Source organism: Lethenteron reissneri, chromosome 31, assembly GCF_015708825.2.
Source record: "Lethenteron reissneri isolate LAM-NWPU_2019-01 chromosome 31, ASM1570882v1, whole genome shotgun sequence".
NCBI lineage: Eukaryota > Metazoa > Chordata > Hyperoartia > Petromyzontiformes > Petromyzontidae > Lethenteron > Lethenteron reissneri.
In genome coordinates, this window is record NC_083809.1 from 3,422,881 (window position 1) to 3,450,300 (window position 27,420).

A 27,420-nucleotide genomic window follows, 5' to 3' on the forward strand; every position below is an offset into this window, starting at 1 on the left:
GGGAGAGGGTGGGAGACGGGGATACAGACGGAGAGCGTGGAAAAATGAGGGAGCGTTTGGAAAGGAAGACGAAAGGGAGACGCGCAGAGGGAGAGATGCAGATGGGAGGACGTTGAGACAGCGATGGGGGAGAATAACATCAGGAGGGATCAAAGTGGCTCCGAAAGTAGCAAGGATGTAGGCAGGGAGGGGAAGAGGAGGGGAGAAGGGGCAGGGAGAGCGGCTGATGAAAAGGGAGGAGGGAGCCGATCTTGGGGACGGGGGCGGGGGGGGTCTGGGAATCGAGCACGAGAGTGGGTTGAGGTTGTGGGGTGGAGCGGTGCTGGTGGGGGTGGAGTGTGGGTTGGAGTACGGGGGGGGGGGGGGCACTGAGGAGCCCCTAACGCAGCCGGGCGGATAGAGGCAGTGTCTGTGGAGTCGGCGAGCAGAGAGCAGCAGCAGCAGGGAGTCGCAGCCGCCTCGGGTGTTAGAGGGGGAACATCTCTGCTACTCCGCACACCGATAGCTCCCAGGTGCATCATCATCAGCAGCAGCAGCTACGATGAGGCCTCTCGCTTGGCTCGCTGCGCTTCTGTGCGCGCTTCTCGCAAGAATAGTGAGTGCTGGTAAGTGCCCGGTTCGTCTTATCTCAGGAATTCCCCAATCTCCGCATTCGGTGCTACGGAATAAGAATTCGCGTTTAGTCCTCTTCGGAGATAATGTTAAATTGACAGACGTGCGCATAACGGTAACCTTTCGCGGGGCTTTATTTGACAGCGCTAGTAGTTGAATGCTGCGTGGTCGATGATCCCTGTTCGCCGAGGTGTCTCGGCTCACGGAGTGGACCGCGTGAGAAGGCTGCTGGCGTTTTACACTCCACGCCATTCAGTGCCCCCTGGCCAACAAGTTTGATGCGCGGTGCACTCAGTTTCGTGAACAATTATCCTCATTGATGTTACTTCTACTCTGGTAAACTTTCAGTTGGTTCATACTCTTAGTTCTTTCGGTAAAATCACGTAGGTAAAAAATGAAATAAAAATTAAGAAAATAAAACAATGAAAATCACGACGTTTCGGAGGCAACAACAAAGGTTAGATTTTCATTGTTTATTTTTATTAATTTTTATTTCATTTTTTACCTACGTGACTTTACCGAAAGAACTAAGAGTATGAATCCTTGCAGTCACGAAAGCTTCAAATCTAGAATTTTCAGTTGGTTGGCTGTCATGGCCTTTGATGTGAGTAATTCGTTCAGCATGATTCAATAACTGATCGATTTCGCCAGCACTAACAGATCTGTAGGGTTATCAGAGAAGGCTTACACAAAGGCACATTTATGCACTCGCTGTGTATGTGTATAACGGTGCAGAAAAAAAATCAGGATATACAGAAATAAGGTTCGTTAACAATTCTAATTTACAGCCCTTTGTCAATCCACTGCTGGATGAAGGCTTCCGCAAGCCGTGTCAGTCATTCGGGTTGTTCGACCATACTTCACCATGCTGCTCAGTGTAAAAGCCTGGTTAAAGGGGTACCCTCCCAGGGCTGCTTCAGATATCGCTCGCCACTGATGTTAGCCGTGCCTGGGAATCTCAGGTTGCAGGGTTTGTAGCGCAGTGCGCTCACCGCTGTACCGCCACTCAACCTCTTCCTCCGTGTTAAACAGCTTGCGTTTATCACATGGTTGCATATGACAATTAGTATGATTATATGAACCATGCTGTTTATTCATAATAGAGGTCTTCTGGGTTAGATCGCTGTTTATATACAAGAGAAAGCTTCACTGAGTCTCAATAATCTTTTTCACGAGAGGGTCCAACATTCAACGGGTGTTCGGCGTGTGCGAGAAAACCAGAGAGCTCCAAATGCATACGAGGAGGTAACAATGTGAAGCTCCGCACAGATGGATTTAATAATCCATTGCCATCCCCTGGTCACCTTGCAGTCTAAGCTAGAACAACCACTTGGTACAACACCCTGGTGTTCTAGCCAGCCAGGCTACCACCCAAGTACGTAACCAGGATCGACCCTGCTTAGCCTCTCCAGCCCTGACTAGAGCGGATTTATCGACGGGACCTTTTTTTGCCAGTATCCAACAGGTCCCATCGATATGACTGCTCGGCCCGAGCTATCAGTGTTGCGATGCTTGTATTGCCCTTGTACTGGTCCCCTTTTGGCGTCCTCTGGTCTAACACTGGTAGTGAGACAAGGCCATAAAGAAGGTCGTCTCTGGTGTAGACCAATCAGTTTTAAAGACAACGCATGCATTATTATCGGAGCATGTTTGTGTCCGTGTTTTGCCACAAGTGCGTGTGGTTAATGCAGACTTGATACCTTGCAAAAGGTATACATTTGGTGCTTGAACATCTGAACACCTCCTGTTTAACCTATTCTTATTTTAACATCACCAATAGCTGATTTTGTTCGTAAGCCGTAGCCCTCGTAGTGAGCACGGTGTGGTGTCTGATACAGCAGAGTGCGATTCTCATACCGCACCTCCGATTAGCGCCGTTGGTTACGTACGGTGCGAACGAAAGTTTAACATACATTCTTTATTTGAAGCTTTCGTGACTGCAGGAATCCATACTCTTTGGTTCTTTCGGTAAAATCACGTAGGTATAAACTTTGAACATACATAGTACGTGCATACGTCTGAGTGTGTTGTGTTGGCAAGAGCGAATGCAGTTCAGCGAGGATCTGTTTTAGCAATTGAAGTTTCATGCCTGCGGTGGTTCCTTCTGAACCACTTCCACCGCAGATGCCTTTCCTCCAATAAAACCGGGCAGAGTTGGCAGCCCGAGAGAGAACGGGTCTGTTACCGCGCGGAGCCAGATTCGTTCTTAATCGCTTTGTCATTGTGCTTTTTTTATTTAACCCGGCGAGAGGCAAATTGATGTTCAGTCTTGAGGTGGCCAGACCGGGCAGGGTTTAGGTGCATTGAGCGACGATTTCTGCCGTACGCGATGATAAAATGTCTCCAGGTATAGCGAGTTGATGGGTTCAGTTTGGTATCTAATGGTCGCACATAAAAAAGCGTAATGAAAATAGTTGTAATTTTTGTATTACAGTATTTGAGCTCTGAGAATTTTAAGAAGATTATGTTTCAAATATAAATGTGGACTGATGTTGAATGTCTCTGTCGCAGGGAATTATGGCATAGTGCCCTTTGAGGTGTGGATACAAATCTCAGAAGTGGTTCTATGATATTTCCTTCCGCGGGATGTTTTGTAATGCGGGTTGTGATGCACTGCTCTGCTACAGTTCCGCACTTGCGTCTCATGGCGTGATGCGGATAGGATTGGGAAACATGAACAGAAATGAAACAACACGAAATGCAATTCCGACTTGGCTTTGGCTCTTTTGGATATGTAGAGAATGTAAATATTTGAACGCGAAGTGACAGCAAGCAGCCTCTTATTTCACAAGACCTTTCAAGTACAGCAAGGAGATCGAAGTCGTCGTGGTTTGAACTTTCCCCATCGTTTCCTTCCCCGCCATGAGTGGATGGGAAGTTGGCTGAGTGAGTCGGTGGGTGGGTGGATGAGTGGGTGAGTGAGTGGGCGAGTGAGTGGGTGGGTGAGTGGGTTGGTGGGTGAGTCGGTGAGTGGGTGGGTTGATGAGTGGGTGGGTTGATGAGTGGGTGGATTGATGAGTGAGTGGGTTGGTGGATGAGTGGGTGGGTGAGTGGATGAGTGGATGAGTCAGTGGGTAAGTGGGTGGGTGAGTGGGCGGGTGAGTGGATGAGTGGGTGAGTGGATGAGTTAGTGGGTGAGTGGGTGGGTGAGGGTGAGTGGGTGGGTGGGTGGGTGAGTGTGTGGATGGGTGAGTGTGTGGATGGGTGAGTGGGTGGGTGAGTGGATGAGTGGGTGAGTGGATGAGTCCGTGGGTAAGTGGGTGGGTGAGTGGGCGGGTGAGTGGATGAGTGGGTGAGTGGATGAGTTAGTGGGTGAGTGGGTGGGTGGGTGAGTGTGTGGATGGGTGAGTGGGTGGGTGGGTGAGTGAGTGGGAAGGCGGGTGAGTGGGTGGGTAGGCGGGTGAGTGGGTGGGTAGGCGGGTGAGTTGGTGGGTGAGTAAGTGTTTGCATGAGTGAGTCGGTGAGTGAGTGGGTGGGTGAGTGGTTGAGATGCAGTGGATATGGAGCCTATCGAAGTGAGGAGGGGGGTGCAGGAATGGCGTGGGCAGTATTGTACACAGCTCTCTCGCTACGCCCCTCGAGGGTTCTGTTCCCTCTTAAGCTCAGAGCGACGCTGGGGATATTTCACACTGCCGACGATGATGACTTCCATTTCCGTGCTAATGCTGAAACATACGTACGTTTCAGCTTATTGTCACGAGTTGCTCATATTCCTAGCTACCCTATACGTATTTAAGACATATATCTGAGTTTGTATTTTTAGGGTGAGACAAACACTCCACTTGTAAAAGTCATACGAGTTTAGCATCCCGCGTATCAGACAATGGCCGGCAGAATTGATGCTTCGCGAAACATCCTTCAAAGTGGCTTTGTTACGCTCGACACTTTCCCATATGCGCTGCAACGCGACTGCTTGCCATGCGACGGTTGAACTCATATTTGTAATTTTCAGAGCCTGAAATTTAGCAAAAAAAAAACATAGTACGAAACCAAATTTACTATTGGGTGCGTGTGTTCTTGCGTGCGCGGTCTTTAGCGACTGTGCTGAGGACAGTTTCACTCGCTGCATTTGAGAACCTCGCTTTAAGCAAAGACACCACCTTGCTTCGAACCCATGAGCGCATCGGGTGCCGTACCGATGTCTTGAGCCCCGTGAGCCACGCGGCCCACCACCTCCCGTGTCATTGTCTCGTGGCTGTTTGTAAGTGGCTTTTCGAGCTTCGACACGTGCTCTGTGATTCAGTGGCAGCTTTTTATTTTTAAAACCAGATCTCTGCAAATTGTATAGCGCTCACTTGGATCAAAAGTGAACGGCAGTCATTTCACAGATCTCAGTCAATTTTATTGGCAGTCGCTTCATTTAACAGAACTCCGGAACGGCAAATTGCACTCTCCTTAATTATTAGACATCCATGAAATTTGATGGTGTATAGAACATCAGTGAAAGTGATTACACTATTTAAAAAAAAATATATTATGATTACAATTGTGACTTCATTAAGATTTCTTTCATCGACATATCTCGATGAAGTTAATGGAGAAAGGCCAAACCATGTCACTCACAGCACGTGTGTCCGTGCATGTATTTCTACATGTGTGTTTATTTGTGCATGTGTGTATGTATGATTGTCTGCGTACATGTGTTTACGTGCACATGTTCGCGTGTGTGCATGGTTATGCTTGTGCGTGTGGCCGTGGGGAGCGGTAGTGGAATTGTTAACGCGCTGCGCTAACAACGCAGCGAGCCGAGCTCAAGACCAACACCGGTGACGATTATCTACATGGATCCTGGGCCTCCTCTAGGTCGACTCAGCCTCAACAATTACAATCTCAGTGACCTGGGTTTCATTTCTATCCAAAAGCAACAACGATTATTTGAACCGGCCCTGGGCCTCCCCTAGGTCGACTCAGCATCAAATGAGTACCAGGTGCTGTGTGTAAAAACATCGGCACTCGGGTGACAAAGGCGGCCGGGCGTGGTTCTGGCCTTCCACTCCTCGTGTGCCGTTCTGGCCTTAATAGGTTCTGCTCGCTAACAGCACTTGCCCCAGCAGTCTGTCAAGGCTATACGGGGGATCTTTGTCGTCTTTGTTTTGGCCGACTCTGGGATGCTGTGTGATTGTGTCTGTGTTGGTAAATAAATATGTCCCCCTGTATAGAACGATGCTTCATACATCCTGCCGCACAGTGCGTTTCGGTTTTGATATTTTACTCAACATTAACCCAACACATTTCTAGATTCGGAGTTTTCATGACTGCAAGGATCCATACTCTTTGGTTCTTTCGGTAAAGTAACGTAGGTGAAAATAACTAAATTAAATAACCAACACAATTTGACGTTTTACTGGGATTGGCGCACGGTCACTGTGACCAGTTTATAAGATATGCGATGTTTCGTCCGCGTTATTTCATGTAAATAGTTGTTCATGTTGGCGTCTATAGATGCTTATCGCATTAAGACGCTAAGTGTACATTATTATTGTTATCTTGTGTATAATGGTGTGGGGAGCGGTATTGTTGTGGTTAGTGTATGACACTACGAACCCGGCGACCTGAGTTCGAGTCTTGCTCGCAGCCAACATCGGTGGCGAATATCTGAACCGGTCCAGGCCTCCCCTAGATCGACTCAGCCTTTAAATGAGTACCTGGTGCGGTGCGTAATCATCAGCATTGGGGAGACAAAGGTGGTCGAAAGTGGCGTTTGCCACCCACCCTCTCGTATGCCGTGTCTACCTTAATAGGTGCTCTCTAACAGCACTTGGCCCAACAATCTGTTAAGGCTATATGGGGGATCTTTGCCTTTTTCGTGCGGTTAGCGTGCTGCGATACGAACTCGGCGACTCACGGCCAACACCAATGACAGATATCTGAACCGGTTCTGGGCCTCCCCTAGGTCGACTCAGCCTCAAACGAGTACCTGGTGCGTCTTGTAAACATCAACACTATGGAGCGGCCGGGCGTGGTGCTGGCCACCCACCCCCTCGTGTGCCGTGTCGGCCTTCATAGGTGCTCGCTAACAGCACTTGCCCCAGCAGTCTGTTGGCGGTGACATGGCCCAGCGGTCGCACATTCATCGCTTGTTGCCGAGGTTCGTGGTTTGCATCCAGCGGCCGTCCTGGTTAATACTGCGGATTACCATTTTTTAAAATTAATACTGTGTTGTGGAAACAAAAACTGCTTTCTGTGTTTAGTTTGTTGTCCTTCCCAGGCACCTCCGATTAGCACGGTTGGCTACGTACGGTGCGAAAGAAGTTCAACACACACATAAATGATCCCGTGACGCCATTCGCAAAAGTATGGCGATGAAGTGCCGGCAACACGCGGTACAAATTTGCCGAAATTAACAAATTACATCGCAAATTACTCAATTGAAATCGACGAGCAACATCTCCCCCGACGGTGGCAAACTTGGACAGCACCCTCCTGAAAAGAGCCAAGAGACTGGGTGATGCTTTCCTGGGTGAAAAAGCGTAACACTTTTTTTGTTTGATTGAAGGCTTTACGGAGGGGTGGGGAGATAATTTATGTCTTCGTGTGCGTGTGCAGAGGGGGGCAGCGACTGCGGCGGGGTTGTGGTGGTGAGCTTGCCGGGGTATCTGACCTCGCCCGGCTATCCCGACGATTACCCCCCGCACCAGACATGCTCCTGGCAACTACGCGCCCCCAGACCCGAGCAGAAGCTGCTCATTAACTTCAACCCACACTTCGACATGGAGAAGAACAACTGTCGGTACGGCGACGCGCGGCGACGGGTAAATTCAGGGTCAATGTCACTCGAGGTCTTAAGGTTTAGTGCATGTCAAAAGGCGACTCTCTCAAGTCGGGGTTAATTCAGTTCACCGTCACTGGAGTTTGACGGGTGATGCGGGTTTTGGTCATTCTGCTTTCGAGCGAACACGGTCCATGATTGTGGATTTGGAATAATTCCAGGTCGTGACGATTCTGTTTTGCGTTAACGTAGGTCGTGGTCACTCGTTTAGGATGAAATCATTGCAACGCTCCTTTTGGTCATTGTACTTGGAATTAAGTCACGGGTCAAAGTGACACAGTTTGCAGCCTTATCTACGTGGCACCATCGGGCCGTGCTCAGACAGCTGTGTTTAACCTTGGGTGGTTGTACCGCAACACAGGGAAGGAAACGCCGTTAGAGGCTCACACAGAGAACGGTGCCCCCCTGCGAGACATCCTCGCGGTCTTGCCATTGACACTTTATAAACATTCCTGCCTTTATTCTATACGTGTGTGTGTGCGTGGGCGGGTGCGCGTGGGTGTGTTCGGGGCACACTAGGAGGTCAAAAATAAAGTGGAGGGGAAGTGTGGTGGTGGGGAGGGACACGGTTAGGGTGTGGATGTCACGGGAGGAATTGACGAGATAGTAGTTTTTAATTGTTTTGTTTCTTTTTCATGTATTTTTTTTATATAGAGAGCAGCCAACAGGGAAGAGAAAAATACACAATGGTCTGAATTTTCACAAAAATGCTTTTGAAATGCCTCACCACAAAAAAATAAACTACGAAGATGCCGTTTCACTTAAACCGGATAGACGGCGCTCCAGATTTTAGCGATTCTGGTGGCGAGCGTGATGATGGTGATTGCGTGACGATGGTGATTGCAATGATAACGATGGTGGTTAAGACCACTCTTGGACAATGGTGATGACAATGACCACTCTGATAATGATTCTTAGTGCGGTAGTAATAATACAAGCAAAAGGGGCACAATCAGTCCTCCCATCATGCCTACCATGCCACGTGACATCACCGCCCTGCTTGTGTAGTGCAACCCAGCCGAGCGACTTTTTGCGCGTGCCACAGATTCGACTACGTGCAGGTGTGGGACGATGGCGTCGAGAAGTCCGGCGACGACTCGGGCAAGTTCTGTGGCACCGTGGCTCCAGCGCCCATCCTGTCCAGCGGCCCGACGCTGCACGTCAAATTCGTGTCCGACTACACCACCCAGGGGGCTGGCTTCTCGCTCCGATACGAGCTCTACAAACCGGGTGAGCCTCACCTGGCACCCGGTGAAACATCTCAGGCGATATCCGACTGCGGCGTAGGAGTTCGCGGTTGTGCTGGAGAGCTTTCTTTCTCTCGCGCGAGCGAGCGAGCGAGCGTGTTCTAGGGTTCATACTCACGTAGGTAAAAAATTAATAAATGAAAAACTTAATTATTTTTTACCTACGTGACTTTACCTAAAAAACCAAAGAGTATGAATCCTTGCAGTCACGAAAACTTCAAATCTAGGGTTGTTTCCGAGTGCTGTCAGGCACGACGATGTCCGACGGTACAACTGTGTGGGCTGCCACCTGTTCCGAGGTGTCTGCGAAAGTAGGCCAACTACCCTCTGGAGCAGTGTTCTTCACTAATTTTCAGAGTTGGGTGGGAGGGGGTGTCAGGGGCACTTTTGCCGATAAGACATCACGAGTGTGAGGGCCGCCACACGTTTGAAACCACTGGGGTTTGGCAGCAGCGCGGTAGTGGGGGTGTTGTCACGTGTTGTGTTTTGTCGGAGGGCCGCACATCAAGGGGCCGCACTAAAGGCCACCAGAGGCCGCCAGTGGGCCGCGGGCCTTGCCATGAAGAGCTCCTTCTGGCAGAGGGCACTTGTGCCAGCAGTGGTGCGAGCAAACACGTTGCAGGGCTGCACCTTTACCTTTATATAAAAAAATCTGTTCGAAGCAGCCACTGGATCCTATTGCGTAGAGCAGTGTGTGCGAGCTTATATGTATATTTCGATTGTGATGGTGCAGAATACGTTTGGGGCCATACATTATGTACGGCGTTTGTCCAGCGTGGAAGAGTGTCAATTACTCATTTGGGATTGCACATGGCGATCATCGCCCCCGACAGGCAGACGAATGATCATCGTTTGGATCAGCTACCACTGAGAGTTCCATCTCCAATGTGTTCTGAGACGCCGCGGCGTGGAGGAGGAGCATTGAATCACAAACGAAACATCTCAGCACGTGTGGCAGTAACACCGCGGCCTTAAAAGGAAAACTATATAATGGGCGACGTTTTGGGAAATGGACCTTTTTCATAGTGTCTAGGCAAAGAGAGGTAAAGTTGATAAGAGTTGGAGACAACATTTTATATTTTGTGTTATATATATCACAATCGGGTCAATCAGAATAATCCACTTGGTGATGCATTCCTGTGTCTCAGTTCTCATTTACGGTACCACCGAGTAATTTTGTTGACGTCAAAACAATTCTCGCCGTCATCGTCGTCATCTTTGATCGTCGCGGGGTCAAGGCGCGGACTGCTCACAACTCACTGTCGTCGTTATTTTAAATATTAAATTAGAAAAACAATTTTTTATGTGAGTTTAACACGAAGGCGTTTGCGACCAATATCATCCAAAATACAGTTTAGATCGCGTAAATATATTATCTTTACCATGGAGCCTCATACAGTGTTTTGGGGGTTAGATCGAGTAAATATAATTACGTGTAAATATTAATGGATATTTTTATGTTACCAGGCAAGGCTCGCTGAGCTAAATATCTATTGGCCACAAATGATAGCTCAACAAAGTGGCTTATCATCACGTGGTAATGTATAGCAGCCGAATACTCTAAATGCACGATGTTCACTCTAAATGTGGAGGGAAAAACCGAAGTTACCCCGGAGAAAAATCCACGCGACCACGGAGAGAGACACGCAGAATGCAAATATACAGCAGGCGCCAGGCTCGGCATCGAAGCCGCAGCCTCCTGTACACCAGGCGAGGTAGTTAACATCTCATAGCCACGGTGATGACGGTCATAGAGACACGCAAACTGCAAATTTACAGCAGCAGGCGTCAGGCTCGGCATCGACGCCGCGGCCTCCTGTACACCAGGCGAGGTAGTTAACATCTCCTCGCCCCGTCATCTCTGACCGTCGCGCGACTCTCGTGTGGGTTGTCAAGGCGTGGACTGCTCGAGGAACTTCACGGCACCGAGCGGCCGCATCGCGTCCCCCGGGCACCCCCTGGGCTACCCGCCGAACGCGGCGTGCGTGTTCGTCGTCTCGCCGCCCCCGCCGCACGCTTACATCCTCCTCACCTTCCGCACCTTCCACCTGGAGGCCGACCCGGACGACGGCTCGGCCAGCGAGGGCTCGGCCTGCAAGTACGACCACGTCGAGGTGTGGGACGGGCTGCCCACAGGTACGTGCATCGTCAAGCCGGGGGCCCGTGTGCGGTGAGGCGTGGTGCGGTGTGCGGTTACGGGCAGCGGTGGTGCAGCGGTTAGCACGCTATGCTGCGCTACGAACCCGGAGACCCGAGTTCGATTCCCGCTCACGGCCAACACCGGTGACGATCATCTGAACCGGTACCTAGGCCTCCCCTAGGTCGACTCAGCCTCAAATGAGTACCTTGTGCGGTGTGTCAAAATGATCGCCGGGCGTGGTGCTGGCCACCCGGCCCGCTTCGTGTACTGTGCCGGTCTTCATAGGTGCTCGCTAACAGCACTCGCCCCAACAGGGTGATCTTTGTCGTGGTGTGTGTGACAATGTGTGTCGTGTGTATTGTGCAGTGTACGCTGTCGCGTGTGATAGTAAACCATGAAAGCTGTGGATCTTGCAGAAAAAGTGGTCCTACACGTTTTTGTAGAGTTTGCTCAACACTCTGATTTGTAAATAACACCCAAAATACGAATGTAGTGTATATCATCAGAGGGGCACCCAGGAGATGGGGCTACGAAGGTAACTACCCCCCGCCCCCTCCGACATGTTTGAGATTTTCATAAATGTCAATTGCAAATAAACAAGGTAATCAAAACAGAAATGAATATAATAATTCCCCCCCCCCCTCCAAATTGTTTCAGTTGGGCGTGGCACAATTAAATAAATATAATCAACAGTTGTGAAATTGTAAAACGATGGGGTTATGCATACTCTTTGGTTCTTTCGGTAAAGTCACGTAGGTATAAAATAAAAAAAAATACGTAACTTTACCAAAAGAACCAAAGAGTATGGATTCCTGCAGTCACGAAAGCTTCAAATCAAGATTGATGGGTTATGAATGGGTTCATCACAGTTCGTCAATCAACGGGCCGCGTGTGGCGGTACTCGCACCTCTACGAAGACGACTGACCGGCGTGGAAGAGTAGGCCAAATTACCCTCTAGAGGGGAGGCTCTCGATATTGCCCCTCTTATGAAGGCCCCTTCTGTCAGCTGCGGTGTGAGCAAGCGATCACACAGCAACATTTTCAAAAGGAAAACAAAGTTAAATAAAAATTATTTTTACAAGGCTAACAAACAAATTAAATTCAGCATTCACGAATGAAACAACTTTTCACTTCAATCTCTGGAGGCCCTCCAGCTGGCGGAGGCCCCTGGGCTGCAGCCCCTAAAGCCCCCACGCCTTAATCGGGCCCTGCTTACACACACAGACTTTCATTTTATTTTACCAGGTAGGGCCCACTGAGCGACATAGCTCTTTTTCAGAAGCGACCTGGCCACGAACGATAGCTCAACGGAGTGGCTTGTCATCTAGATTTGAAGCTTTCGTGACTGCAAGGATTCATACTGACTTTACCGAAAAAACTAAGAGTATGGCTTGTCATCGTCACGTGGAACACGTGAAGCAGCCGAACGCTCTAAACGCGACGTTGTTTCATTTGTACGAGCTCGCGAAAAAAAAGTGTCACGTCTCCTTCTCTCGTCGCAGTGGGCCTCCTGATCGTGCGCCTGTGCGGGAGCAAGGTCCCGGACCCCGTCGTCGCCGTCACGGGCACCATGACGCTCGTCTTCCACTCCGACAACGCCATCGCCAAGGACGGCTTCTCGGCCTCGTACACCGTGCTGCCGAGCCGGCCCGCCGAGTGTGAGAACCTCGCCGATTCTTCGTCTGCGCAGCGCCAACCCCTCGCCGCCCAGATTTTTTGCAGAATCCATTGCTGAGAGGAAAAGCTGTGTGCGGTGCTGCCCGGCTGACCTGTTGGGCGCTAGAGCATCAACTTTGGCCTTTAATAAGAGAGCGTCCTTCATTCATGCCAGTCCGTCAGTATCTGCTCGATATGGGGCCATCCATTTAGTACGTACGCATGGAGGGGGGGTTTACCCAAATGCGTACTCTTGCATATGGGGGGTCTACTGACAATGTGCGTACGAAATAGGAAACGGGGAGGGGGGGTGAAGACTCGATAATAATTTGTCTACATTGGACTTCAAATGAGCCACAGTTCAGTTTCTTCAGCTGTCAGACCAAGTAATACCGAAAGAAGTAGGCCTGTGGGAGAGGTGTCACTTGTATGTCACCGTACCCCTGACTGCGAGCCATCACGCAGCTCAGCAAAATAAGTAGCCAAGGTACGCAACTTCATTCTTTAATACAGCTGGCGGTGGACTGTTTGCTTAAACATGTTCATATTATTAATTCTTGATCATTTCTGCGTGGGCTAAATACCGGCCGTTCTATAGAATTCGGGGGGTGGGGGGAGTGCATCAAACGTTCTGAAAACGCTTTTCACCAGGTTCGCCGTAATTTCCCCCATAACTAAAAATGCACAATGTACAATAACTGGGAATCGCCAAACATCCCAGTATAGCAGGATCCTAAAAATAATGATTGGACTCAGCGTGGCTTTTCTGAGTAAAACACCATGGTAACGAGATGTGAACTAACTCGCCTGGTATCCAGGAGGTCGTTGGTTCGACCCCGACATTGATGCCTGTATAATAAGAGTTTGCATGTTCTCTTTCCCCGTGGTCACGTGGATTTTTGTCCGGGTCATCCGGTTTTACCCTCCACATTTAGACAAAGATGCATTTACAGTATTTGGCTGCTGTACATTTCCACGCGATAAGCCACATCATTGAGCTATCATTTGTGGCCGGGTCGCTTCTGAAAACGAGCTATATAGCTCAGTGGGCCTTACCTGGTTAGTCAAAAAAAACAACACATTACATCGTGCGTCACGTGCCGCCGTGCGCGCAGCGTTCCCGTGCTTCGCGCCGCTGGGCATGGAGTCTGGCACGATCCCGGACGCGCGCGTCTCGGCGTCGTCCTCGTACCACACGGGCACGTGGCTGCCCCAGCAGGGCCGGCTCCACCACCCGCTCAACGCCTGGACACCGGCGGTGGACTCCAACCGCGAGTGGATTCAGGTCGGCACATCTCCGCGCAAAAAATAACTCTCGCTCCAGTCCGCTCGAGACTCTTCCGTGGTGGAACGCTCAAGTGTGCAAGTGGGTCGGTGCGGCACCTCACCATGCGGTGATTCCCGCGCAGTGATTGGACCGGAGCGGGGTGTTCCTAAACTGGTGGCACACCAAAAGATGCGGCTCAACTGAGATGTAGAGAAATGCTGGCGACTGGGATGAATGAAGATGTTCTTTTCTCCCCGTTGCCGCGTGGATTTTTCTCCGGCTACTCCGGTTTTTCCCTCCACATTTACAAATATGCGTTTATCAGTATTTGGCTGCTAGAAATTTCCACGCGATAAGCCACTTTGTTGAGCTATCATTTGTGGCCGGGTCGCTTCTGAAAAAGAGCTACATAGCTCAGTGGGCCATACCTGGTAAAATAAAACAACAATAGTTTCAGGTGGTAGTTATGTTTGTAACATCGTTCAAATCAACTTTAAAGTTCACAATGCAAGGTAGCAACAATGTCTAGTTTTAAAACATACTTCACTGTTCTGGTTATTGTGGGTTGGTGAAGGGGGTGGAAGCCCAGTGTTGGTTCAGATATCATTTGTCACTGATGTCCGCAGTGGCTGGGAATCAATTTCTCAATGCACATATCATAGAGCTCTAACGAATTGTTGCCACTGCTCCTCCCTACTTTCCACTGTTAGAAATGTTTTCAAACTCCACTGGAATGGTTGCCCTCACTGAATCCGTGTCCTCCCTCTCGCCCGGACAGGTCGACCTTGGCAGCCTGAAGATCGTGACGGCTATTGCCACGCAGGGCGCCACCTCGATTAATTCGCGCCGCGTGTACTACGTCACCTCCTACCGAGTCTACGTGGGAGTCACAGGCAGCGACTGGTCGCCTGTCCGCGAGGAACGCCAGCTCAAGGTAAGGAGTCGAGGCTAACAAACTACCCGGTTTAGCTTGGACGGTCCCCCTGTTTCTAACTAGAACTATTTTTTATTTTACCAAGTAAAGTCCACTGGGCGATATAGCTCTTTTTCAGAAGCGACGTGGCCACAAATGATAGTTCGATGAAGTGGCTTATCAAGTGGAAATGTATAGCTGCAGCCAAATACTCTAAATACATTGATTCTAAATGTGGAGGGAAAAACCGGGGGACCCGAAGAAAAATCCACGTGACCACGGGGAGAGAGACATGAAAACTGCAAATATACAGGTGTCTGGGTCAGGATCGAAGCCACGACATCTTGTATACCAGGCGAGGTAGTTAACATCTCGCCACCGCGGCACCCCAGGGAAGCTGTCCCAGTATTTCTGAGAATTCATATTTTGTTATGGATTCATACTTGACTCATGGTCAGACCTGGGATATTCGTTCAGTTAAGTAATGGACTACTCTCCCAGTTATCGGTTTGATTATTCAAATAATTGGATGACATTTAAATAGTTGGGAAGTCTCGCCCTCGATTTCCACCGTGTCCCGCTGGGCAGGAGGTGATGCGCGGGGCTTGGTGACATCGTTGATGTCTATCGGCCGGGTTACACTGGGCGTGGCTTTTAGCGGGTTTCCTGCCTTCGAGAGAGGCAAGATGTCAGGGTGGCCATCGCGTTTAATGGGACCCGAGTATTTGACCACAAAAAAAGTACGTTGTTGATGCCAATTTTTCAGACGACTAATTCACTCAATGACGAATTGTCCCAGCTCTACTCATGGTGTGAGCAAGACGCGGTGCTACCTGAACCGTGGGTGTGCTGGTTCTGGGGTGGTGTGGCCGGGACCATGCCCTGCCACCTTTGTCTCCCCGGCCCCGACGTGGCCCAGGACTCGTTTAGATGTCACTCGCCGCACGTGGTCGCCGCGGCTGGGGATTGATCCCAGGTGGTTGGGTTTGTAGCACAGCGCATTAACCCCGCTGCCGCTGCTGTTGCTCTACACGTGCCGCTGCGCGCAACACACACACACACATGCAGCAGTTTGTAGGAAACACGGACGAGAGCACAGTGGTGCAGAACAAGCTTCCGGGCCGTGTGGTGACTCGCTTTGTGCGGGTCAAACCACAGACGTGGGAGAACGGCATCGCCATGCGCCTCGAGTTATATGGCTGCTCCATCTCCGGTGAGACTCGCACCAGCTGCCACCACTCAGCCAGGCGCGGCCTCGCCGGCCTTGGCAATAATAGGACGAGAGCGCTGATAAAGTGGCAATCGAGCGGCTCGCCAGATTCCCAGAAGGCTGTGCGCAGGTTCGTGATCCCAGAGGAATGGTGATTATGTTGATGGTGACGACGACGATGATACTCTGTGGTTCTTTCGGTAAAGTCACGTAGGTATAAAATCAGGTGGGAAAGCGAAAGTTTTTCTTGCTGTGGTTTTCACACCTGATGATGATTGCTTGTGTTGCAATCGAAACATCGTGATAATTTTATTGCTTTATTTGTATTATTTTATTACTTTTCTTCTATGTAACTTCACCGAAAGAACCAAGAATATGAATCCCTGCAGTCCCGAAAGAAGCTTTAAATCGAAATAGAATAACGATGCTTTGTTAACTGTGATAATGGTACAATGACGATGCGTTTTGGAGGGGAGGGGGGGGGGATATAAAAAAATGCCAAGAATTGTTCAGATTGTTGGCCAACGCAGGGAATATCTGTCAAAAGGCGCGCGTGGGCGCGGTGGCTTTAACCTCCGACTCGGCATCTTTATACTTGAATCTGAGGATGTTGGGGGGGGGGGGGCTCTCAGGTCGCTTCTTGCCCACCCCCCCTCCCCCACGCTCTGAGGAGTTTGAGTAAACACTCGCTTATCTCGGGAAGCAGGAGACAGCCGATTGCTTCCCTACGGACAGCTCCAGCTATTGTGTTTAGTCTGTCGTAGACTCAGCTTTTTCTTGCCTCAGATATTTGCGCACCCACCGACCCACCCGACTCACGCACGCGCCCACCCACTCACCCAGAAGGCGCCCACAGGCTGATTGCGAGCGATGGGCAGTGGCCAGCGCCAGCTGTGGTTGCCACATGTGCCTACGTGACCAACATTGACTTAACAGGATCAGTCTGTGACTGTCGGGCTCAGGGGGATCAAAATTCCCATATCTGAGTCAGAGCTCATCTTCTTGGTTCTTTCGGTAAAGTCACGTAGAAGGGAAGTAATAAAATAATAAAAATAAAACATAATAAAATAAAAAAATTCCCATATCTGAGTCAGAGCTGTTGAGTACCTTCGTTGGAAACCCAAGCGGCCACCAGAGTTTATCTTGTTGTCCATCTGTGTAAATGACCACTCTTGGGCCAATCTCCCACCGAGTTTAATTTCAGTTTTTCAGTTTAATTTATTAGGATTTACCCTGTGAGCCATTAGGCTTTTATTTAGGTTCAACCGCAACAAACTATAAAATTACAAGATACACCTAAAATTAATTGTACACAAATCTAAACATCACATACGTAAACAATAAAATCCTACAGAAAAAGCACAACCCGTCCATGCTGCGTACAGAAAGTGCAAAAAATTCCATTTCGATGTTTGATCCCAATAACAATCATAATACAATACAGATGAAAATCTTAAGTATAAATCCATACCAAATAAAAAAAATCGGGCCAAACCAAGCCCCTCTAAAACTTACTAAAACAATGCTATCTTAACAACGTAACAGTTTTCCCAACAAAAATGATTAAAAGTTTACAAAAGCGACACACACAACACACATAACTAAACCCAGCATCCTTCGCTCGCTGCATAAGTCAATCCATATTCAATTCCTTCCTTATATTAATCGTTCTTGTCCAGTAAATGGCCTCTGATCTCTTTGATTTCTTCTCGCCATCTCTCCCCTTCTGCTCTCTTCCTCTGCTTCTGTTCCCTCCTCTCGGTCTCCACTGCGGAGCGAGTTTTTGTCCCCCGTCAGCTGTTCTCATGACTCATTCTGCCTCTTTCCACTTGAATTTTGTCGCATCGTCGGTGACCGCCGCTCTCCTCCTTATGTATTCATTCCTTAGCGGGCCTCTTCCACTTACTTCTGACATCCGTATTTTCCAAATGCACGTATCCCTCGATTTACAAAAGGGATGCGTTCTTCAAAAAACCGCTCGCAAAATGAAGTTTCGTAAATCGGAATGACTTTGCTCAGTCATTCCAACTCTACTCAACCTACAACTATACCACCTATATCACTTGTCACAATAAAAAAAAAATCATAAATAACACGAGAATTAAAACGATTGAATAATAAGTAATTTAAAGCAACAATAACGAACCCTCCAAGGGAACTGGCCAAATAAATCAGCATCATCTCGGAATGCCTGGAAAGGCGATGTGGAAGGCGTTGCTGTGGCACCGCAGGGACACCGTGACGCTGTCGCGATGATGAACGCAGCCTTCCGGGTGGCTTCTCGTTTGATGATCCTCGTGGTGCGTGGCCGTAGTGAAATTTTGTTAAGCGGAAATTGGATTTCGTTAATCGAAGCGTCCTCCTGATGACGATCGCTTGTGTTGTGATCGAAACGTCGTAGTTTTTTGTTATTTTCCTCGAGCCTATCTACGTGACTTTACCGAAAGGCCCAAGGAATATGAATTCCTGCAGTCACGAAAGCTTTAAGTCAAGATTTGTCCATAGTTTGTCAATTTGCGTTTACACGAAATTTCGTTGAAACCGAACGTTCGTAAATCTATGAACACCTGTATATCTTTGTCAAGTTCGCAGATTTTTTAGGTTTTGTTTCTTAGTTAACAGCCTCGTCTGTTGCCCATTATCTTAAGCTGGAAAAATGCGCATATTGCATTTGTTGTTGTCTTCTTAACACATGTAGGATAATCCTCCATTGAGTTGTTAAAAGAGAAATAAATCTGCCTCTGAATGGCGCGATGTTACCTCTCTTGCCTTTTATGCAGGAGTTCGTGGGTTCGAACCTGGACCCTTAGACTTGTATATTTAGAGTTTGCGTGCTCTCCCCGTGGTCCCGTGGCAGGCGTCAGGGTCGGGATCGAAGCCACGGCCTCCTGTATAGCAGGCGAGGTGGTTAATATCTCGCCACCGTGATGAGATGTGTATATTTAGGTTGTGAGTAGAGTGGGAACGAGTGTCTGAAACACATCACAATTTTTTTTTCGAACGTTACAACTTTCGGCCGATGGCTCGTTGGTGATGCTGTGCCTCGCACCCTTCCCCGGCAGACTACCCGTGCTCCGAGAAGCTGGGCATGATGTCGGGGCGTCTCCGCGACGAGCAGATCACGGCGTCGGCGTCGCGCGACGACTCGCACTGGGGGCCGGCCGCCGCACGCCTCATGGCCCCCCTCTTCGGCTGGGCCCCCCCGGTCAAAGGCACCGGCCACTGGCTTCAGGTTCGCCCCCCTTGAAGTGCAAAAAAACAAAGATTCCCCTGTATTGCCTCGAACAGGCTGTTGGGGAAAGTGCTGTTAGTGAGCACATTTGAAGGCAGGCACGGCACACGAGGGCGTGTGTGGGCAGAGGCATGCCCGGCCGCATTTGTCTCCCCAGTGGCAACGTTTAAACATCGCACCAGGTACTCATGTAAGGCTGAGTCGACCTAGGGGAGGCCCAGGACCGATTCAGATAATCGTCACCGGTGTTGGCCGTGAGCGGGAATCGAACTCGGGTGGCTGGGTTCGTAGTGCAGCGTAGTGCTAACCACTACACTACAAGAACTACCCCTCCCCCGCCGCCCCCTTCCTCCGTCCCCAACCACCAGTGTTGACAAATAAAGTGTAAGGCCATCAAACTAACCTCGTGAAGCTGGTAGATGTCACTGGATTGGGCTTCTTAATTCGTTAAAGGTGTCATTTAATAATGTACCAAGTCTTAAACACAGCAAACTGATACAGGAGCCTCAATGCACTGCTTGGATCATGTAGCCAGACACATTTAGCAAATATGAAATGCAATAGATTGATACGGCATACTTAATACAGGTAGGAACAACAGGTTCCACACTGCCCACCAGGGATTATTTGTCTGTCGTGCATAGCCACACCCTCGATTTGTATTTCATAGAGCGCTTCGGGCGGGCTCAGCACCACGTGACGTGCCGCCCCACGAAGCTTGCGCCGCGTGACACTGATCACATGAAGGCGCTGTCCAACCAAGTTCCTACCTGCCCACTCCAAAGGAACGTGTTATACATCTGTAATTGCTCCTGTATCTGCATAATTTCGCCTGCAGTGAAAGCCACAGCAGCGGCAGCAACGTCGCCAATTTGACAGCACCGACCGCGCTGCACGTGACTTAGCCAGCTCAGGGCCTCCCTGCCCTCTCCCCTAAAGTGAACCCAGCCATAAAAAGCAGCAATAGCCACTTGCCTATTTAAACAAAAATTCCGTGTTTTTTTTTATATACCGCGAGAAACTTTGAGATGTCATAAAGATTAGAAAACCCGCCATCTCGCGATCCAAACAATGTCCAGAGGTGGGACAAAGTCATTGTTATGCAAGTCCAAGTCGAGTCTCAAGTCATCAAATTCATGACTCGAGTCTGACTCGAGTCCAAGTCACATGACTCGAGTCCACACCTCAGAGGTGGGACAAAGTCATTGTTATGCAAGTCCAAGTCGAGTCTCAAGTCATCAAATTCATGACTCGAGTCTGACTCGAGTCCAAGTCACATGACTCGAGTCCACACCTCTGACAATGTCTATTGTGTGCCTTGTCGTTACTGTCGGTCCGAAAGAATAAAAATAACGGTTACAAATCGAAGAACAAAAGGAAGAGTTTAAAAGTAAGGTTGAAAAGTGAACAAAAATGGGGCGAGAGGGACAAATGGTTAGGGGTTGGAGCGCACTTCAAGGCAAGTAGGAGCAGGACAAAGTGCGTTTGTAAAACTAAATTCGGTATTGAAAAACAAAATACCATACCAATTTTAATGGAGCATGCAGGCGACGAGTAGCCGCAGAGAAAGGTACACTGGATGTGCTGAGTACGTCAATATTTATCATCTTACCAAGGCGCTATATATAGCGCCTTGGTGTACAACGAATTAACAACGGTGCATATTAATGTAATGAGGTGAATGAAATAGACGAGAGGAAGCAATGGAGGCCAATCTTTGATGTGTGATTTCGGTGGAAGTGAAATTGATGATAGTAAATGATGATGAATGAATTGAATGAATGGGGTTAATGAGTAATAGCCATACGGGTCACTACGGGACTGGAGCTGCAGACACACGACAAGCAGATACAGCCCCTGCCATCGGAATCATTCTCTTCTGCCACCGTTTTGTAAGCTATGTTCAAGTACCTTGAGTTAAAGCACTCTATAAATCAGATTGCATTATGTATACTAGATGTGGTGGGCCGGGTGCATAAATATTTTTATCGGTCGGTGACACTGACAATCCCAGCTGAAATTAAGCTCAGTCCCCCCCCCCCCACCACTCCATCGTCGCCATCATCGCAGGTCGACCTGGGCCAGGTGGTCGCGCTGAGTGGGCTGGTGGTGCAGGGCGCGAAGGGCCCGCTCGCGTCTTCGGCCGACGCGCGGCTCTTCGTGCGCAAGTTCCGCCTCGAGTACAGCGGCGACGACGGCCACAGCTGGGACCCCATCACCAGGGACGGCGCCAGCGGCAGCAGCAAGGTGCGTGAGCGCCGAGGCCTGGCGTCAACGCGCTGCCATCGCGATTCGTGGGTTTATTCACGTGCCAAAAAAGACATCCTCATCACGATTGCTGAGCACAGGGGCCCCCAAAGCCCTGGGAACGGCAAGCGGCGAGCAACAAGACCGGGAAACAGGGAAGACTTCTTCACAATTCTGGCAAATCGCCTGACGAAGCTGCCTGTGATTACCAGCGACAAAACGTCCCACTCAATTGTAAATGTTGTGGGTTTGCCCACCGACACACGGGTGTGCTGAGGTAGTAACTAACTGTCACGTTTTGTTTACGTGACAAACCTTACTAATTGGCTTTGTCGGGTGGTGGTGGCTTCACGACATTTATATTTACGCAATCTAACCCAAAAACCTTTATTTTTAATAATCTTGATTTGAAGCTTTCGTGACTGCAGGAATCCATACTCTTTGGTTCTTTCGGTGAAGTCACGTGGGTAGAAAATGAAATAAATCACGACGTTTCGGGCGCAACACAAGCGTCCATCATCAGGCGGGAAAGCGAAGGGCCCGCCTGATGATGGACGCTTGTGTTGCGCCCGAAACGTCGTGATTTATTTCATTTTATACCTACGTGACTTTACCGAAAAAAACAAAGAGTATTCATAATATTGCTTGTGAAAGCCAACGTGTTAAAGCACTTTTCAAGCTCTGATAGATGAGTTCGCACGTTTCTTGAATTAAGGAGGGTTCCAAGAATTTGGGAAAAGAGGCGATGGGAGGGAATTCCAAAGTTGAGCGGCGTGAGGGAATAAGCGGAAAGAGAAGTGTTGTGAGTGGCAGTGTGTTGAGTGGGTGAGTGAGTGAGTGAATGAAGAAGTGGGTGAGTGTGTTATTAAATCCTTTATATTAAGTTAATTTGCTTGCTTGCTTGCGTGCTTACGACCGTGCAAATCTTTCGGTCGTTTTTTAACCCACTTCCCGTGATCCAATCGAGCTGACATTTTGCACACAGACTCGTTGTGCGTGACAATTTATTTTCGTGAAAATTTGTTTCCAAAATTTTCCACTTTTAAGGAAAAAATTTATTTCATATTTAATTTAAAATACCAATGTGATAAAAATGAAACTCTTACTCAAGAAAAACAGAAATGAATAATAAAATAAAACCAATGCCACGCATATAAAGGATTTATAGTGGAAAACTTTGTTTTTACGGGTTAATTTTTTTTTATCTGAAGTACGGTGGTTGAACAAAGTGTGGATGGAACAAAATCGTCAGCCTTGTAGACCGAGTCCTCAACATGTGGGAAGAATCGACCAGTGACGTTCACGGGAAAGGTCACCATGGTAATAGCGATAGAAGAGCAATCAGGAGGCGACTGATGGCAAGTTTGAGAGTCACTTGAGTGTGGTTGGTAGAATATCTAAAAGCGATATATGTTAACAAAAAAAATCCATACTAACAAACAGTAGCATTCAAACAAAACGAAAACAACCGCCGTGTTATTTTTCATACAATCACAGCGGCGGACGAATTTATTTGTTTGAATAATTTTATTGAAAACCCAGCAAACTTGAGTTGGCGACACGAGCACACAATGGAACGTTCTCACGAATGACATCACCTCGTGGACAACTCCCACTTAACAATAGACGGGCGATCTTAAATAACGGACAAAAAAATAGCGGGCGACTCACACCCCCGAAGCCCTCACGAAACCGCCAGGTCAACGACGAGGGACCTGGCCCTCTGCGGCTTACTCCACATGGGAGTGACAGCAGAGGAAATGTGACTATAGCGTGGGCCCCTTCTTCAAAAGGGGGATACTAAAAGCCTTGGGGTCAGGTGCGAGCGGGAGAGAGGGCTTCTTGAAATGGTGAGGGCGTGAGCTGCTGAGGTCCGGTCGCTTCCTTCCTCCCGTTCCTGCAGGAATTCTCAGGGCTTCCCGCCAACCACAGGAAGCCGATGGGAAACCGGGCGGTCAGTTGTGTTCGTCCTCCAAAACGCGGCATCAGATTCCCTTTTTAGGGAAAAAAGAGAGAGCTGGATAAACACACCAACGCGCACTGAGCAGCGGAGTGAAATGCGATCAAATGAACCCGAAGATGAGTAAAAAGGCGTGGCCCTGCATTTGGCTTCTCACGCCACTACTGGCGAAAAGGCCCGTCATTTAGAGTGAACTCCTTGGGCATTTGGTCTACTTTTCCACGTTGACCAAATGTCCTTGAAGCGGTGGGTGCACCCATGCTTTACCCTACCACACCAAACTTGCCGGTGGACCCGTTTAAGCTGCTGAGTTGACATAAGTAAGGGGGGGGGGGGGGAAGGGGCTTTGAGCAGCTTGTTCGTTCAGGGTTTCAGCGCAATCGTCCTCGCTGCGTTTCGACATTGTGGAGTAGCACTGATTTCGGATTGATTGGTACCCCAGTCGCGGAGTTAAGTACACCCCTGGACAAAAATAGTGTCCTAGAAATAAAATATTTAATTGCCTTGGCCATTTTGTATTACTGTGTTAGGTACGCCGGGGTACCGCCATAAGGATAATATCTGCTTCTGTGGGCCATTCTCTGAGAGCTTGAAAATGGATGCTTAACCTCCATGTCATGATGGTGATAGCATAGTCAGGATACGTACGGTGCGAAAAAAGTTCAACATCCATACCTGCGTAAAAAATTGGGAAAATATCTTTTACAAAAACAAACCCCGAGACGGGCAAAGCTAGGACACATCCTACACATGGACAGTGTCCTCTTTCCGAAAACGCATCTGCAGCCACGAAGTAGATCCCCGAACGAGCCGACTCGACGCCGCAATCACCAAAGACGCCGGCGCCATTTTCAAATCGGCCATCTTGATGGCGCGCAGTGTTGATGGTTAGAAGGAGAAATGTAAAACTTTATTTCAATGAATCGGTGGTTATCAAACTGCTGCCATTGCATTTCAATGTATCTTTAGCAAGGAATTCTCAACAGATAAAAAAATGTAGATTGTAATGGCGGGTAATATGAGTGCTCAGGTTGTTACACTGGTGCACGAATAATAGCCGGCTCTTGCCGATAGTGTCACAGGATTTTTTATGTTTAAGTTACAGCAGATGTCAGGCAATCCTTGTTCCGCCATGAGGTCTGGTGGTGCAAGCCAGACTTTATGAAAGCAGCCACCCTCTCCGTGGATGTTTACACGATTGGACATTTAAGTGGTGTTGCGTTACGTTTCTACTGTGTTTAAAGAGCTCGCTGCGGTCACTGTAGCAGTTCAATCGGTGTTCACACTCAAAATGAGGATGAAATAGCTCGTAACACAAAAAGCAAGTGTAGTTTGACGTGTTGTGCATTAAATGAGCGATGAAGCGGAAAATCTTATTTTCCACGCCGACAATGAAAGTATTTTTTTTAAACAATCTGCGTACAAATCCACTCATGAGACGGTCTGCATCAGATAGTCGCATTTGGCAGATTTTTCAAATCGGGGGCCTCATTACTTTCCCACGATCTGAAGAAGAACGGCAGTCCGCAAGGGAGAGAGAGAATAGGAAAAAATAATCGCGTAATCCCACTCGTTCAATTTCGCTGATGTGTTTTTTTTGTTTGTTTCGCATTTGTCGCTTGCGTCTTTGCCACCGGCAGCAGTTTGACGGGAACTCCAACTGGGACATGCCGGAGGTGCGAAGGTTCCCGGTGGTGACGGCACAATACGTGCGCCTCTATCCCGAGCGCTGGGGAGCCGGAGGAGGAGGCCTCCGGCTCGAGCTGCTGGGATGCACCTTGCCCGGTAAGACGGCCTGCCGAATCTTAAACCAAGTCACCATAGTCGTAATAGTATTTCCGTTTATACTGGTAGGAACCTCCTGGTTACACCAGCCTACAGGGGATTATTGTGTCTGTCCGACCGTCGTGCAGGGAGGGGCTGGGTGGGGAGGGAGGGGCTGGGTGGGGAGGGTGGGGAGGGGCTGGGTGAGGAGGGGAGGGTGGGGAGGGGCTGGGTGGGGAGGGGAGGGTGGGGAGGGGCTGGGTGGGGAGGGGAGGGTGGGGAGGGGCTGGGTGGGGAGGATTAAGGTCAATCAAATTTTTTGTAGCGTTACGTAATTCTTGTCCTTTTGCAACATTACGTTATTTTTGTTTTATAGATACAGTAGAGGTTTCATTAGTTTAACTAAGGGTAGTGTTTGGGTAGATATTGGATGAAATTAAAGAATCGTAGGAAGTGCAGAGCGAATGTACAGCAGGTTGCGATAGAAAACAGACGATAGCGCGATAAAGTACCGAGAGAAAACGAACTCGAAATTGGGTAGGGAAGGCAAAACTACTTCCGCCTATGGGATTTTATCGTTGATTTGGGGGGGAAATTGTAAAATTCGGGTTACGGATCATTCTCGGGAACCTAACCCTTCCGTAACCTGGGGACTGCCTGTACATTAACAAGCGGCATGGGGAAAGAGACCAGGCTCCTACCACGTTAGAAAACGGTCTCGTTCGCTGCAACCATTCCCCTGAAGGAACGATTTTCGTAAAATCGTACCCATTGAAAAGAATACACGTATCACGCATTTACGAATGCAATTAAATGATTAATTAATTGTTACATGACCGGTTTTTATCAGGTAGATTTGTTGTGTGCCGGGCAATGCCCACAGCAGTGGTTAGTTAGCGCGCTGTGCTGTGAACTTCACGTGCATCACCTAACACCGCTGACCAGCGTGGTGAAGTATGGTCAAACAACCACCACGAGCTACCATAAGAGCACACGGAGGCTTTTATCCAGCAGTGGATTTGCAGCCGTCTAAGGGCCACCCATTTAGTACGTACGCATGGAGGGGGGAAGTGGGGGGGGGGGGTTAACCCAAATACGTAGCTTGCGTATGGGGGGTCTACTGACAATGTACGCATAGGAAACGGGGGGGGGGGGGTGAAGCCTCGATAATAAATTGTCTACATTGGCCTTCAAATGTTGGCTTAAACACGTTAATATTATTAATCCTTGCTCGTTTCTGTGTGGATTAAATATCGGCCGTTCTATTTGATTGGGGTGGGGGGGTAAAAAGTCCACGTGCGTACAGGGAGGGGGGGAGGGGTCAAGTTTTGACAGATTTTTGCGTGCCTACTAAATGGATGGCCCCCGATGTGATGACCCTGTCACTCTTACGCCCTCTGCTGGTGCAGTCTTGGGTGACTTTTTTTTCATTGCAGTAGTTGGATTAACTCAGGGGTCGGCAACCAAAATAACAAGAAGAGCCATTTCTTTCCAATTCGGTACAAAATTCAGTATTTCAAGAGCCGCAATGCATCTGAGTACATACGTACTCATCGTCAAGAAGCAGCCCGTAAAGAGCCGCATGCGGCTCCAGAGCCGTAGGTTGCCGACCCCTGGATTAACTTCATGATAATACGTCGACACATCGCCGCAGGTTTTAAACATTCATAGCGTAATAGGATCAACAAGCAGATAACAAAAAAATAGATCACACACGTATCCAATGTAGATTTTTTTTAGCGGTTTATTGGAATCTAATTTGTACGGTACCACATTGGTTGTCATGGTCGTTGCGTTGTTTCTTACGCTCACAATGCATTCACAGAATCACGCATGTTAGAATCAGTTATTTACTACGTGTGAAAATTCTATGCAATGTATATGCAAATGTTATGTTTATAATAATCAAAAAAATGTAAAGCGATTCCCCGCTCAGTGAGCATTGAGGCGGTGTTTATCTCCAGTTTGCAGCCCTGAACCAGCGTTGAACATTCTCCATTCCTATGACAGGGGCGAGTCTATCCATAGACCCATCACTGTGGACGTTCCAAAAAAGTGGTACTTATTTTTATCAAACCAAAGGAATGGTTGGTTAAGTCAAACCCCATCCTGGATTAGGATTTGCAGCCTACCATTGAGCTACCCGGCCGGGTATTTATGATTTTGCAGAGAATAAAACTGCGCAAATGAATCACACAAGAATAAGTCAACAAAGGAGACACTAAAAACTAATGAAAAATAATCACTTTTTAAATTAAATCGTAACCCCCGATTCGTGGCAATTCATCCCTTCATTAACGTCATCGGCGACGGCTGTCTTAGATATAAAATATCCTTGCCAAGGAGTCAAAACCCTGCGGTGGCTGCACATGGGGGGGTCACCAACTCATTCCCCTGGAAGC

General features: G+C 48.7%; 1 protein-coding gene across 1 annotated transcript in view; it reads left to right on the top strand.

Moving 5' to 3' along the window:
- Positions 1–383: 383 nt before the first annotated feature.
- Positions 384–27,420, top strand: part of LOC133349681 (neuropilin-2-like) — a 31,419-nt gene continuing 4,382 nt past the window's right edge. Inside the window, exons 1-11 of the mRNA XM_061563328.1 lie at positions 384–605; positions 7,159–7,342; positions 8,427–8,611; positions 10,525–10,764; positions 12,272–12,427; positions 13,541–13,710; positions 14,471–14,626; positions 15,674–15,818; positions 18,878–19,047; positions 21,118–21,294; positions 24,895–25,039. Of these exons, the coding sequence (XP_061419312.1) occupies positions 542–605; positions 7,159–7,342; positions 8,427–8,611; positions 10,525–10,764; positions 12,272–12,427; positions 13,541–13,710; positions 14,471–14,626; positions 15,674–15,818; positions 18,878–19,047; positions 21,118–21,294; positions 24,895–25,039 (1,792 nt within the window). The 5' untranslated portion in view covers positions 384–541. The remainder of the gene's footprint in view (positions 606–7,158; positions 7,343–8,426; positions 8,612–10,524; positions 10,765–12,271; positions 12,428–13,540; positions 13,711–14,470; positions 14,627–15,673; positions 15,819–18,877; positions 19,048–21,117; positions 21,295–24,894; positions 25,040–27,420) is intronic.